Source organism: Orcinus orca, chromosome 7, assembly GCF_937001465.1.
Source record: "Orcinus orca chromosome 7, mOrcOrc1.1, whole genome shotgun sequence".
Classification (NCBI taxonomy): domain Eukaryota; kingdom Metazoa; phylum Chordata; class Mammalia; order Artiodactyla; family Delphinidae; genus Orcinus; species Orcinus orca.
This window is the reverse complement of record NC_064565.1, coordinates 49,060,232-49,076,263: the sequence shown is the minus strand read 5'-3', so window position 1 is coordinate 49,076,263 and position 16,032 is coordinate 49,060,232. Positions and strand designations below refer to the sequence as shown.

The 16,032-nt window shown below is 34.7% G+C and overlaps 1 protein-coding gene across 10 annotated transcripts in view; it reads right to left on the bottom strand.

Moving 5' to 3' along the window:
* The window catches only part of MARCHF7 (membrane associated ring-CH-type finger 7), a 48,764-nt gene that overhangs the window by 14,916 nt on the left and 17,816 nt on the right, over window positions 1-16,032 (bottom strand). For all 10 annotated transcript variants that reach the window (XR_007478278.1, XR_004481538.2, XR_004481540.2 and 7 more), the window contains exons 3-5: window positions 7,461-7,656; window positions 5,665-5,817; window positions 2,941-4,045 (exon numbers count right to left, since the gene is read on the bottom strand). Coding sequence is in view for 6 of the 10 variants with exons in the window: in XM_033421820.2 (XP_033277711.1) it covers window positions 2,941-4,045; window positions 5,665-5,817; window positions 7,461-7,656 (1,454 nt within the window). In the remaining 4 variants the exon portion in view is untranslated. The remainder of the gene's footprint in view (window positions 1-2,940; window positions 4,046-5,664; window positions 5,818-7,460; window positions 7,657-16,032) is intronic.

Below are 16,032 nucleotides of genomic sequence, written 5' to 3'. Positions count from 1 at the left end.
TAGACTACTTCAATCCCAGCAGTATAAAGATAATGTACTTATATACCCATCACTTTTGTCCCTGCAAAACTTTTTTTTTTTTTAATATTTATTTGGCTGCACCAGGTCTTAGTTGCAGCACGAGGGATCTTCGTTGCAGCTTGCGGGATCTTTTAGTTGTGACATGTGGGCTCTTAGTCGCAGCATGCGGGATCTTTTAGTTGTGGCATGTGGGATCTAGTTCCCCAATGGGATTGAACCTGGGCCCCCTGCATAGGGAGCACAGTCTTAACTACTGGACCACCAGGGAAGTCCCTGTTCCCCCAAAACTTTTAAGACAAGTTTGATTAATTAAACAAATATTGACTTGTGATTTTTCAATTTACATGTTAGCAGAGCCACATATGTTTAAACTGATAAGCTTTTTGTATTAAATCATAATAAAAAAAAACAAAAGAAGAGATTTAAAAATTTTTCATTTTCCCCACCCCAGCGATGTTATTAAATCATCCTTATTTCTACAAGGGTAGGCTTTTAAAGTGTGGAGCAGTTTCCATTAACCTATGTCCTCTATTTCACAGGCCAACATGTACTGCTTAATTTAAATGTAGAATGATCACTGTAAGACAAGTAGTTTTTTAAATTAAAATCCCTATTGCCTTAGTCTACTGCTGACATGAAAAAGGTACTCAGTAAATTGATGATACAGAATGCTAAACTGTTACTGAAATATAACCTGGATTATATGGGTTCCAAATGAGTTTAGCAAAAGATGTGTGGAAAGAGGAACAGGCGTACTTTTAGGTGACTTTCATGCCTAGGATTAACCAGAGATACAACCTCAAGCATTAACATTTATGTTTTACCTTTAGATATAACTTTCTTTGGTTGGTAAGTTTTTACTTTGGGAGACTCAATTTTTTTATACTTTTATTCATTTAATTGTAAAGTATCTTATAATCCTCATTTTTAAGCAAAATATGTAATAAAGGAACACACACATATAAACTCTGTCAAAATAAGCAACAAATGCTGCTTTTTAAACTATCTTACCAGGCAGGGTGGTGATGGCTTACTTAGTTTCTCTTTGGAAATCACTAAATTAATTTTTTGCCCTACTTACACTACTGCACTCAAATTAATCTAACTTTGAGCACAAGAAATATAATAGTTACTACATTACTCAGTAGACAGCTTGCAATTAGAGGGAGCCCCTGTAATAACATTAAAGCTAACACTACCAGGGCAGAGTAAATCTTTCTACACGGAAGGAAAAAGCGCAAATTTTAAAAGAAGAGAACAGTCACATGGTAACAATTTGTCCTATATAAGGGAAAGTGGGAAGATATCAGTCAATGTTCAGTATCTCAGAAAGCATGCGAAGCTCCCTTTATTCCCCAGAGCAAGATTTGAATGTATTTCCTGTTAAAGACCATAAGACCCTAAAATGATATAACAACTATGCTCCCCCAAAATTCCATCACATGGGGCCTTTATGAACAAGAAAAAACAAAAACACCCAACGACCTTAGCTTTACGTAAGTCTTTTCTTCTTACAAGTATATTTTACATGTACTATCCTATCCCATTTTATCATAAAACTAATTTTAATAGGTGGAAAAAGTAAGTAACTACACTTACATGAAAAAATAATTAAGTTGGAGTGAAAAATCTCAGATCTTTAATCTTTTTTTTTTTTTTTTTTTTTTCGGTACACGGGCTTCTCACTGTTGTGGTCTCTCCCGTTGCGGAGCACAGGCTCCGGACGCGAAGGCTCAGCGGCCATGGCTCACAGGCCCAGCCGCTCTGCGGCATGTGGGATCTTCCCGGACCAGGGCACGAACCCATGTCCCCTGCATCGGCAGGCGGACCCTCAACCACTGCGCCACCAGGGAAGCCCTTTCCCAAAGATTTTTAAGCAACTAAACTCTACAAAAGATTTCACATGAATAAAAAGATTCTAAGTCCTGAATTTAAACTGCTATCTCTGTCAAATAGTCACAATATATAAAGAATATTCAGTATACATTTGGACTTAAAAACAAAACTTTAAAATTTGTGGAAACGATTTTAACTTATTCCAAAAAAGATCTGAAGTGAGAAATACAAATAAATGGTAAATAAATGATCTTATTTTTTGGTTATTTATTTATTTTGCTGCACTGGGTCTTAGTTGTGGCACGTGGGATCTTTAGTTGCGGCATGCAAACTCTTAGCTGTGGCATGTGGGATCTAGTTCCCTGACCAGGGATCAAACCCAGGCCCCCTGCATTGGGAGCGCAGAGTCTTGGCCACTGGACCAACAGGCAAGTCCCAATAAATGATATTATAAAGGCTGAAACATTGTCTTGATAATCCACAACGACTTGGGCTGCTTTACCAATCCCATTTAGCACTAGTCTACCTAGAAACAGGGTAAGAGATTAAGATTTTGTATATGTAAGATTTGTATATTTGTATATTAAGATTTTGTATATTTTATATATACATATATCTATATGTATCTGTAGCCAAAGCTGGTTAAAAATAACCTTTAGATTATTTCCCAATGCAATCTACACCCCCAGTGCCCACCACCAGTATTAATTCTTATCCATTTTACCTCTGAGCAAGACGCTAACATCTTACTGGATGTAAATTTTAAGGCAAGAAATTTCAGACATCACTCTTTTTTGGCGGGGGGTTCGCAGGCCTCACTGCCGTGGCCTCTCCCGTTGCGGAGCACAGGCTCCAGACGCACAGGCTCAGTGGCCATGGCTCACGGGCCCAGCCGCTCCGCGGCATGTGGAATCTTCCCGGATCGGGGCACGAACCCGTGTCCCCTGCATCAGCAGGCGGACTCTCAACCACTGCGCCACCAGGGAAGCCCCAGACATCACTCTTATGAGAAACCATTTTAGAAACAAACAGTTCTTTCTCTCATCTGTTCTTCACAGGCTTAAGATAGGTATTCAAACTTACCTCTCTTTTATTTTTTGCAGTCTTTCTGGGTCTCTTGAGGGTACATTTTTAGTTTTATCATTTTTTCCATCAGATGAACTCCAACCTGAAGGAATAATATCTACAGTGATCATGACATTGTCGGTCAAATTACTTCCAAGTGCCGGGGGCACTGCAAATCGGAATAAGGAACCAGGAAGGATCCCTGTTATTCCTGTACTTCGTCCACCGTGAGCCGAATCCGATATGGAGCCACCCGTAGCAGCACTGCTTGGTGCTGCAGATGCTTGTGGTCTGCTGGCAGTAGCCCCAAGGGGATCACTCTGTGCTTCAAGGTGAACCACTTCATTTGATTCTCTTCTAAAAATATGATGAGATCTAGATGGTATATCAGAGGTAGATATCCTTGAAGATTCATCTCGTCCCTCTCGCCTCCTTCTAGAGAACAAAGGTGTGCATCTATTTCTAAGTGAGGAAGATAACCATGGTCCTGTATTTCTACCTTCAGATTCTTGGTTAAAATTTTGGGAATCTGGCTCAGAGCTATGATTTTGGCTAAGAGATGACAAACCCCATCTTCGCCGAAGAAATCGAAATCCCTGAGAAGCTTCGGATGCCCTGTTATCAGGACCATCAGAAGCTGATGCTGCATTACGAGACTGTGAAGCTGTCAAGATTCTTGGAGAAATGTAAGAATTCTCAGAACTCAATGATCTTGTATTCAAGGAATCTTGACTAGACCTTCGTGAAAAAAAAGTAGATGACATACTAGAAGCTATACGTGACAGCAATCTCCTTGTTGTACGCCTACCTTCATTGTCAGAAGATTCTTGAAATGATCTTTGAGATGAGCCAACCCTATTTGAACTGCCTATAGTTGAGGTTTCACCTCTATTTGAAATATAAGAAAATCCAGGCTGTATACTGCTTTGGGGAGATTCTAATTCTCTTGGAGAAAAATTTGATCTTAAAGAATTTCTACCAGAGTCCCTAGAACATGGTATGGTCTGATGTTCAGAAGGCATCTGGTGATTTGTAGATGATGTATTCAATTGTAAAGTGCTCAAAGAGTTCTCTTTTGGTCTTGCTCCTTGTGAATATGAAGAAGGAACTCTGTCTTGAACATCTATTTTTGAAAGAAAGGAAAGATAGTCAATTACATGAAAAATTTGTGCATTATTAAGGTTGTGTCTATTAACCACTAATCACTGCCAAAATTAAACACTGGATTCAAACTGAATACTGGCATATTATAACTACACAGCTTAACTATTATTACAGAAAAAAATAAACATATTTATCTATCTTTCTATACCTTTGGTAAAATCCAATACTGTTGTATAAAGTCAGCATTACAAATTTTTTAAAAAAGAAATGTATTATAGCTTATGAGAGGCAAACATCAATCTACCAACTTGATGAAGTTAAAACAGTTGAATTTATTAATCAGAAATTGATATGGTAGAAGAATATCTAACATCTAAATGGATAAGGGATTTTAAATGGGCAAACAAATTCAAGGTAAATGACTCATAACAAGTAAAAGCAAAATAATAATAGAGTGTTTTGGAGATTTTTCTTACTCTGGAACAAGAACAAAAGTTACTTCACATAAATACTATCACCCTTATAATTTTATAGCAAACCATGCTAACAGTTCAAAATTTCTCCAATGTTTTATCTTTTCTTTCAAGTTAACAGCAGTGACTCTTATACCCGGTTACTCATCAGACATAACTATGCTTTTTTTTTTTTTTTCCAATACTGAGTCAGAAAAGAGCCCTGGCATCTGCGATTTTAATAGTACACTACTGATGGTTCTAATCATCAAATGGAAAGAGAAATACCAAAGCATTCCTTCATAAAGAATATTCATCCATACATCTAGTTTAACAGCTAGATTGCTACTGTGCTAATACATGGTGCCTCATGGAAGGAGTAACTGTTAGGGACTAAATCAATTCTATTCTGTACATTTTTACGCCCCAAACCGAGAAGCTACCGACACTGTCTACACTAAAGCTCCTCCACCCAAAGCCAAGCAAATGAAAAGATGCTTTCATTTGTCTTAAATAAAGCAACGGCTTGCCCCAACAGATTATTTAAAATAATCTAGTTAAATCTTTAAATAGAAATGTATTTTCTTCTCTGTAAATCAAATTCCACTTCTGTCTGCTATATTTCTCAACTTCAATTAGCACCTTTTATCTTCAGTTATTTAGTATTATTGTTTTATGGCATTTATTTTCTTTAAGGTGGCTCTGTCGCACAATGGACAGTGCAATGGACTTCTATTTTTTTTAAAGTTTTGGCTTATGTACACTGACAGAAACAGTGTGGGTCTTTATTCCAACTAAATGAAAATAAAGACAAATTCATGTTAAACTAAAGGAATTCTAAATTATGTCTTAAAATGATGATTTCAAGTTTTAGTTAATTCACAAGGCAAATTATATTGTAGTATACAAGAATTATCAAGTATATGTAAAACATACATTCTTAAGAGTGAAAAAATTATAGGCAGACAGAATCTGGATACTCATGTATATCTAAATATTTTATATTGTTTACATTTTTAAAAGTAAAATGACAAATAAGGTTGAAAACATATCAAGCTATCCTGTATTCTAAATCTTTATAATATTCACTTCATTTATTCCTTTGTACTGTGATTTTAACGACATACAAAGACAAAAATGTAACATTATTAGATAAATTATGCATAACAATATAGTTTATACATACATGATGAAGTTGTGAAATCACCACTTCGGTGACTATAATCCATAAGATTACTAATGGAGGAATCTGCTCTCCTCTCTCTCATTAAGTCAGTTCCAAATGATCCAAGTACCACTGATGACGATCTGGGAACTTGACTATGCCTCCAAGAAGAATCTTAAAATAATTGAAGAAGTCTTAATTCAGAGAAAGCTTTCAAGGTTTCTGATGACAACAGATCTTCAGTATTACACAGAGAGGTAATTATGGTTTATTACAGGAATCCCCAGTTACACAGTTGCAATCAAAAGCAAAACTGAGCAAAACATAAATTATTCACTAGTGAAATAATCACTTATAAAATTATCTCCTACTCAAACACATCCTTCTCTAATACTATAATCTACCCCCATCTAGGATGTCAATGTCTCACTCTCTAGAACATCTGACCGTACGATATATAAACATGACGTAAAATGATTACAGAACAAAAATATAAAGCTTGCCAAAGATGCAGAATTTCATGAAAAGTTGATCAAAGTGATGTCGGAGAACAGCCAAAATCAAAATCAAAGCCATCTTGAAATGAAAGAGGTTTATACTGTAGGTTATAATACTATTTTGTCAGAACTATTATTGCCACCATATTTGGTTCATTCTTATGCTAAGAAGTAATGTATCGTTGCAATTATAATCTAAACTTTGTTAGATATGATTTCATTTAAAAAGAAATTAAAAACTAAGTCTCAAAACTTTCCCCCCTCACCATTTACCTTGAAATTCTGGGTCTTCCTCTCCTAGTCCTAACAGCCTTAATAATTTCCCTTCGTTAAGGGAAACAGCCCAGGGTTAATGCTATGCCTTCACAGACCAGAGGAGAACAAAAGTATCTCTACACAATGGTATTTGTCTACAAAGTTAAGGTCAGTCTGCTCTTACCCATCACACTACTCTTAAAATCCTTCAGATGGGCAGTGCCTTTCCCATGGCGGTCCTGCCTATCGAAATAGAAAGGAATCGCTTACACTAATTCAATTAGTAGTACATATGCATTTCAAGAATATTATTCTCCAACTGTGTCATCACAAGTTTTATCTTACCTTAAAACTATTTCAGGCATTGGCTAGTGTTTCATTTGAAGAGAAGTATAAGTGAGGAAGTACCTCTCAACAAAAGATCTTTCCAATTTGTGCAACAAATGTGTGCCTGTATCTTAGTATCTGTGAGTACAAGATACTAAGCATGGAACTTTAAGCATAAGTCTTTCATACCAGAGTGGTAAAGTGACTTGTCCAATGTCACATAGTTAGAGGACTAGAACCATAGCTTTCTAATTCCTTGTATAGAACTCCCACTAGAATACCGCCAACTATTTTTTGTTTAACTAAAGAATTTCTACATTTTCTGAAAATATGTGTTATATAGCACAATGTTTATTATTTACAAAAAATATGCTAAGGAAACATGTATCAGTAAATCTGGCTTTCTTATTAACAATTTAAAAATTTACCTCCTATAGTAACCAGCAAAATACATGTCACTTTTACTAATTTTATTACCATATGTATCAGCTATTCTAATTAATTAAAATCTGCTAATATCCTGTTTGTGTAAGATATCTGTACCAAATTTAGAACAAAAATCCAAGATGAAGAGTTAATTTCAGTTCTAACTTAGTTAAGATTTTGGAACCTCCGCTCTATTTCTGACCCAGTCTTATGTGCAATCTACTTGCTTATTAGTACACTACATCTTGGGAAAAGGGCTTTTGTCCAAAATACATACACAGTGATTTATATTTATACAAATTTAATTATTACCTGATACTGCATTTAAACCATGTCCAACACTTCTCCCAGCTGAGGTAGATGTACAGTTTGTACAGGAAAGTTTAGGTCTTTTTGAATCATGATCCCGTTGCTGGTTTTGCGATCTTGAACGTGCTCCCTGAGTTATCTCAGACTCACTATACCATGTAGACTGAAATGGTAATGCAGATGCTGATGCTGATGTAGACTGTAAGTTAAAAAAAAGTTTTTTAAAGGAACAATAAAACACTTGCAATTTTTAAATATTACATTTAAATATTACATTTAATCTACAGTGCTCTAATAAATTCCCAAGGACCATTCATTCCTCACAGACACAAATTTTTCTACCATGTAGGTTTTTCATAGTCTTTGTTCCCTTCTACCACTTGTCCCTTTACTTTATACTTTAATTGTACTTTGCTAGGTAACCAATCTGATTTAGATTATGTCTTCTATGTAACTGAATATAAACACTAGTCTAGGAAACACTGAAGAGTAAAAACTTTATATGTAATCATTTTGTTCTCCTGGTTTAATATTAACCTTTTGAGGAACCTTGTTTCCTCTTCTTAGATAAACAGAACACCAAGAAAGGCACCAATACAGAAAGTGACTGTGAATACTCCACTATAAAAATAAGATTTTCAACTAATATAAAATGTATCTGGATCTTATGTCTATCTCAGGAATACAGTAAAACACTATAAATGGTACTAAAAAAAAAATCCTAATATACGGAATTTCTTCATCAGTGAAGGAAGAAACAGCTAAAACTACATACTGTAAAACTCTAAGCTCAAGGTTTTTTCTTTAAACATATAATTGTATGTACAACAACATGAAATAACACAGAAGTTACAATGTACACACACACACACACACACACGCAAACACAGAAAGAGACCAAGAAGGACGAATTTGACGCATAATCTCTGAATTGCTTGAAGACACTTACCACTAACGTAAAAGTTATTTCTAGGAAATAACTTATTCTAGGAAATAAAGGAAAAAAGACATTTATAAACCATTTTAACATGTAAGTAGATGGTAAGTAGTTCATTTTATTGAAGAATATTAAAATGAAACAACATTCTTTAAAGTGTTATATTTCTTGACAAAAGAAAAGTTAAAAATGGAATGTTATCATGGGCCATAAATTCAGTCTATATTAACCTAGTATTATAAACATAAGAGCCCAAATAATGTGCTCCATCAAAGAGTTTTAGAGTACAGATAAATAAATAGGTATAATGTAAGTAAGTACTGTAATAGGAGATATGTTGAAAGTTTTACAGAAAAAAAAAAAACTATGTCTGAGGAAAGCAGGGGAGAATTCATAGATGATTAACTATGAACTCCATAGGTGGAGTTCACTGAGTAGGCAAATGAGGAAGGAGATTATAGACAGACAACACAAAAAGATAAAAAGATGTCTCAACTATTCTGCCATGGGAATTCTTCTAAGGCATCACTACTTACTTGATCTCCGATTATCTTTTAATTATGAGAAGCATACTGCATGCATTCAGGGAACTGTATTAGTCCATGGTAACTCTACAGAATAAACTGTGCACATACATGGAAAAGCAGAAGATGCAAAGCTGAAAAAGTAGGAATGGGCATATCAGGATTTCATCCATCCCTTGCCCATTCAATATTTTGCTAATTAAACGTAGAACTCCTCAGCTTAGCACAAACTTGGTCTCACAAGCCTTTCACACCAAGCTGTCCACAGAGCCCCCAATCAATGAACTGGAATAGCACATGAGACGAAATTCATGAGATATTTCAAAATGAAATCATTTTATGTGCCATTGTCAAGGTATCAGGGACTTAATCCTGCAGGCCAGTGGTTCTAAGACCTTTGAATATCAAAGACCAAAAATTAAAAAAAACTGGTTTGATTTAAAATTTAGGAAGAACTGCCACTTTTGACAGATAAGGAAAACGAAAATAGCGAATACCACCTAACCCCATTCCCCAATCTTTTAAAAAGGGCATTTTATATGCTCCTAAAACAAGAACATAACAGAATAAAACAGACTTGTAAGGTGAATAAATTTTACTTGTACAAAATTCCTAACTTGTCCTTATTTTTCTCATTTTGCATGGACTGGACAAATTGTTATTGAATAGCACCTCCACAAATAAGACTTTAGGAGCTACTGAAGGAGGTAATATCATCAGATCAACTACTTACAAAGATCTTTAGAGCACTGTGGAAGGTTAAAAGAGTGGTATGGACAAAAAGTGGGCAAATCAGGAAGTCACTGGACTAGCAAGAAATGCTAGTAATTCCCATTACTTTCGTTCGTTGGGACGAAAGTAATGGGAGTAGAGAGCCATTATAAAAGATAAAAATTCATCAAATTTAGAGACAATGTGAGAAATGAACAAAAAGTCTATAAAGTCACTCCACAGTTTTCTGGCACTGGCCACTGGTGAGATAAAGACACACTCACTGTTCGGCAATTTTCATGACTCACAACTCTAAAAGGTAGCCTATATGTCATCCCAGAGACAAAAATACTCAGTATAGGAGAGGAGAAATAAAGTCTGACCAATTTTTCTGCTGGCTTAAATTCAAAGTCAAACTTTTCCCTGGTTCCTACCAATTCAATTTTGTCCACTGTTCAAATATTCTCAGTCTGAAGCAATTAGCTTTTTTCCCCCTCTGAATTCTTTTAACAATTAAATAAAGGATGGGGTTCATTTATACACTATCCTATCTAAAACTACTGGTGGCCAAACGAAATCAGGAAGAGTCTGTCTCCAAAGTATACTTAAGTATACTGCCTTGCAGACACCAGATGCTTAAAAAAGTACTTTGTTGTTTGCACTTCTTAGCTGTTATGAATAATGCTACTATGAACGTCTGTGTTCAAGTTTTGCGTAGACATGTTTCTAATTTTCTTGGATGTAACTAATGGGTCATATAATACCTCGAAGTTTGACTTTTAGAATAATTAATAAACTGTTTTCCAAAGTGGCTGTACCAGTTTAAAACCCCACAAGCAATTTATGAGGGTCCAAATTTCTCCACAACCTTGTCAACTCTTGTTATTGTCTCACTTTTTAATTTTATTTTAGCCATTCTAGTGGGTATGAAGTGGTGTCTCATTATAGTGTACATTTGCATTTCCTAATGTTGAGCATCTATTTATGCGTTCATTTGCCATTTGTACATCTTTGGACACATGTCTATTCAGGTCCTTCGCCCATTTTAAACTGGGTTTTTTTTTATTGTTAGGACGTAAGAGTTCTTTACATAGTCTGGTTACAAGTTCCTTGTCAGATAGCATATCATTTACAAATATTTTCTCCCATTCTGTAATTTGTCTTTTCACTCTCTTCATGGTATCACTTGACTCACTAGTTTTTTAATTAGTTAAGTCCAATTAATCTTTTTGCATTCATTACCTCCAGACTAAGAACATTCATATGAAAATAAGAAGTGGATAGAATTATTAAATATCCATTCAAGTTCCATGGAGTTCTCTCTCATTTTCACTAAATTTCCAGTCTCTACCCCAAATAAGTAACAGATTTGGCTCCTGTAATAAACAATTTTTATGGGTTACTCTCAAAAGGCTATCTGTGATTAGAAAGGAAAATTGTATGGTATGTGCAGGGAGCTGTCTAGCCCAACCAAAGTAGCTGAATACTACTTTGTGTATCTGAGAAATCATATTAAACAGTTTGAAAACTTGATGGAAGGGAAGTTTACAAACATTCTGTAACTACTAGCAGGCATCCAATTTTCATTTTATTTACTTACTTATTTTTATCTTCATGATACTTATTTAGGTTGCCCTTCCAACAAGAGGTTTTCGGGAAGGACAGTCAATGAAATCATTATTTATTTACCATTAGTATTGTATAAGTCAGTATTTGCATTCAGAAAATAATTACTTCTAAAAAAGGCTAAAAAATATTCCCAATGCAAATGCCCTTAAAACAGTACAGCAAAAAAGAACCTTAATGAGAAAACATTTGTAAATCATATACCTAATTAGGAACTTGTAACTAGAATATATAAAAGAGTAAGAATCAAGAGTAAGCTTTCAAAACAGAAAACACCAAGCCCACATGGGTTCACTGGAGAATTCAATCAAACATTTAAGGAAGAAGTTATACTAATTCTCTACAATCTCTTTCAGAGGAAAGCAGCAGAGAAAATACTTCCTAACTCATTCTATGATATGATGAGGCCAGCACTACCTTAATTCCAAAACCAGACAAAGACATAAGGAAAGAAATCTATAGAGCATTCTCTCTCATGAACACAGCTGCAAAAATCCTGAACAAAATATGAGCAAATCGGGAAGTCCCTGACAGTATAGTGGTTAGGACTTGGTGCTTTCACTGCTGTGGCCTGGGTTTAATCCCTGGTCAGGGTACTAAGATCCTGCAAGCCGTGTGATGCAGCAAGAAAAAAAAAATTAGCAAACTGAATCCAAAAAAGTACAAAATCCAATACCCCTTTATGATTAAAAACTCTCAGCAAACTAGAAATAGAGGGTAGCTTCCTCAACTTGATAAAGAATGCAAAGAATGCACAGTTAACATTATATTTAATGGAGAGAAACTCAAAAGCCTTCACACCAAGATCAGGTACAAGGCAAGGATGTCCTTTCTCACTTTTTTTAAAAACTGACATATATTGATATATAACATTATATCAGTTTCTAGTGCACAAGGTAATTATATAGACACACATATATAATGACCACCACAATAATTCTACTTAACATTCCCCACTACATAGTACAATTTTTTCCTTGTGATGAGAACTTTTAATATCTACTCTCTTAGCAACTTTCAAGTACACAATACAGTATTATTAATTACAGTCACCATTCTGTACACTACATCCCCATGATTTATTTTATAACTGGAAGTTTGTACCTTTTGACCACCTTCACCCATTCTATACTCTGCTTTGGGTAGTACAGATATTTTAAGAATATTAATTCTTCCAATCCATGAGCATGGAATATCTTTCCACTTATTTGTGTCTTCTTCGATTTCTTTCATCAATGTCTTATAGCTTTCAGTGTAGAGGTCTTTTACTTCCTTGGTTAAATTTATTCCTAGGTATTTTATTCTTTTTGATGCAACTGTAAATTGGATTGTTTTCTTAATTTCTCTGACACAATAGATTTTTGTGTATTGATTTTATATCTTGCAGCTTCACCAAATTCATTTATTAGTTGTTTTTTGATGGGACCTTTAGATTTTTCTATATATAGTATCATATCATCTGCAAATACTGATAGTTTTACTTCCTCCTTTCCAATTTGGATTCCTTTTATTCCTTTTCCTTATCTGATTGCCCTGGCTAGGACTTCCAATACTATACTGAATAAAAGTGCCAAGAGTGGGCATCCTTATCTCATCTTGCTCCTGATCTCAGAGGAAAAGTTTTCCACATTTCTCCAGTTAGTATGATGTTAGCTCTGGGCTTGTCATATATGGCCTTTATTACAATGAGGTACGTTCCCTTGACACCCATTTTGTTGAGTTTTTATCATAAATGAATGCTGAATTTTGTTCAATGCTTTTTCTGCATCTATTGGAGATGATATGATTTTTAGCCTTCATTTAGTTAATGTAGTGTACCATGTTAATTAATACGCAGATGTTGAACCATCATTCTTGCAAGCCAGGGATAAAATCTCCCTTGACCATGGTATACGATCCTTTTAAATTATTGCTGAATTCAGTTTGCTAATATTCTGCAGAGGAGTTTTGCATTTATGTTCATCATGGATACTAGCCTTTAATTTTCTTCTCTTGTAGTGTCCTTGGCTAGTGTTGATATCAGGGTAATGCTGGCCTCATAAAATGAGTTAAGGAGTGTTACCCCTCTTCTATTTTTTGGAAGAGTTTGAGAAAGATTGGTATTAATTCTTCTTTAAATGTTTGGTAGAATTAATAAGTGTTCTGATCCCAGACTTTTTTTGTTGGGAGGCTTTTGATTACTAATTAAATCTCCTTACTCATTACTGGTCTGCTCAGATTTCCTAATTCTTCATGATTCAATCTTCATAGGTTTTGTGTTTCTAGGAATTTATCCATTTCTTAAAGGTTGTCCAATCTTTTGGTGTATAACTGTTCATAGTAGTCCCTTATGCTACTTTTTATTTTTGTGGTATCATTTGTAACATCTCCTCTTTCATTTTTGGTTTTATTTATTTGAGTCTTTTTTTTTCTTGGTGAGTCTAGCTAAAGATATGTCTATTTTGTTTATCTTTTCAAAAAGCCATCTCTTATTTCACTTATCCTTTTGTCTTTTTAGTCTCTATTTCATTTATTTATGTTCTGGTCTTTGTTATTTTCACTTCACCACTCTTTTTTTCAACACTGTACTGGAAGTTCTAGCTAATGCAATAAGGCAAGAAAATAAAGTAAAAGGTATACAGATTGGGAAGAAAGACCTTACTTGCAGATGACATGATTATACAGAAAATCTGAAAGAAAAACTCCTGGAACTAACTAATAATTATAGAAAGGTTTCAGGATACAAGGTTAATATACAAAAGTCAATTGTTTTACTATATATCAGCAATGAAAAAGTAGAATTTGAATTTGAAACTAAAAACTCTTACAATTCAATAATAAAATGACAAACCGATTTAAAAATGAGCAAAAGATCTGAATAGACATTTCTCCAAAAATATAGAAATAGCTAATCAGCACATGAAAAAATGCTCAACATCCTGAGTCACCAAGGAAATCCAAATCAAAACTACAAGACACTACACTTCACACCCACGACAGGATGGCCAGAATCAAAATGTAAGATAAGTACAGGAAAGGATGAAGAGATCAGAACTTTCATGTATAACTTCTGTGGGAATATAAAATGGCCCAACGGGTTTGGAAAACAGTGTAGCAGTTCCTCAAAAAACTGAACATAGAGTTATTGTATGTATGATTCAGCAAATCTACTCTTAGGTATATACCCAAGATAACTGAAAACATTAGTCCACAGAGAGACTTGCACATGAATGCTTACAGCAGCATTATTCATAATAGCCAAAAGGTGAAAACATCCCAAATGTCCATCAGTGGTTGAATGAATTAACAAAATGTAGTACATCCATACAATAGAATATTATTCATCCATAAAAAGAAATGAAATACGGATACTGCTATCATCATGTAGATGAACTTTAAACAAACATGCTATGTAAGACAAGCTAGTAATAAAAGACCATACAGAATGTTTCTACTCATGTATATGAAAGTTCCAAATAAGGAAATCTACAGAGACAGAAAGTAGATTAATGGCTGCTTATTGCTCAGGGGGAGAGGAGGGAGACAGTTTAGTGACAGCTAAAAGATCTGGGATATTCTCTTGAGGTAATGAAAGATTCTGAAGTTGACTATGGCAATGGTTTGCACAATTCTGTGAATATACTAAAAATCACTTAATTGTACACTTTAAATGGGCAAGTCATATGTTATATGATTTATATCTCGATAAAGCTATTATTAAAAAAAATAATCTTAACAATTGCTGCAAATGCAACCAATGTTATCCACTGGACAACGCTTAATCAAGAGAAATCATATAACGCACAGTAATGGAAGCAAGTCCAGAATAAAATGCTCTTCCTTGTCTCCTCATTTCCATGAATCAATGCCTTGACTGTGATGACTGACAATTCCTGCTTAAAAATTTTCCAGACCATAAGCAACAACTTAAAACTTTGACCTCTTCTTTATTTTAAATATTCACATGCTGGAGAGTATCCATATCCAGGCTAATGCAGAAGTCTTACATTCTAGTTTCTATTCAGAATGAGCAGTCTTCTCAATTATCACAAAAAAGACAGCTGATCTTAAGCTATGGATTCATGATGCCCAACTTTATGAGAAATCTAGGTAAGAAACCTTATGTTTACACAAAATGGAATGACTAGGAGTTCATTTATCCCTCAAAATATCCTAGGATTAATACCTGGATCAAGACAGACTACAAGAATGTTAATATTTAGATCACTCTGTTGTCCCTTTACAGAACTATTTTCACTGACCTGTAGTTTGACATCATGTCCTTTGCATATACTGTTTACCAAGAAATAGTTTCACTAAACTAGGTATATACTTATAGTATGAATACTGCCCTGAAGACACTGTCTTCTATATCATTCACTGTCCCCGCTTTCAGACTAAACTGCCAAGCACTGCTTCCTTTTCCTTATGAACAAAACACCTTATAGACCTGGTTGTGTTTCCCTGTGATCTCCTGCCACCCACACAAGGGCCGAAGTTTAACTTTAGAATACTGCCAAGGGCTTACAAATGCATATCAATGTTATAACCAACCTTAACTCACTCTCAATATTTTATTTGTATTTTCCTGATTGCAATTAAAACTATTTTCATTTTCTTGTCCAATTGTGTGTGTGTGTGTGTGTACGTATATATGTATGTATTCCCTGGAAACTACCTTTGTAGCAGATAAACAAACCAAAATGAGCAGAAAAAAGGTTAATGACCATTGGTTATTTTAATTCTTGAAAATATATACTTTGCAAAATACGCAATAGTACTGAGTTCTGTAACTTAA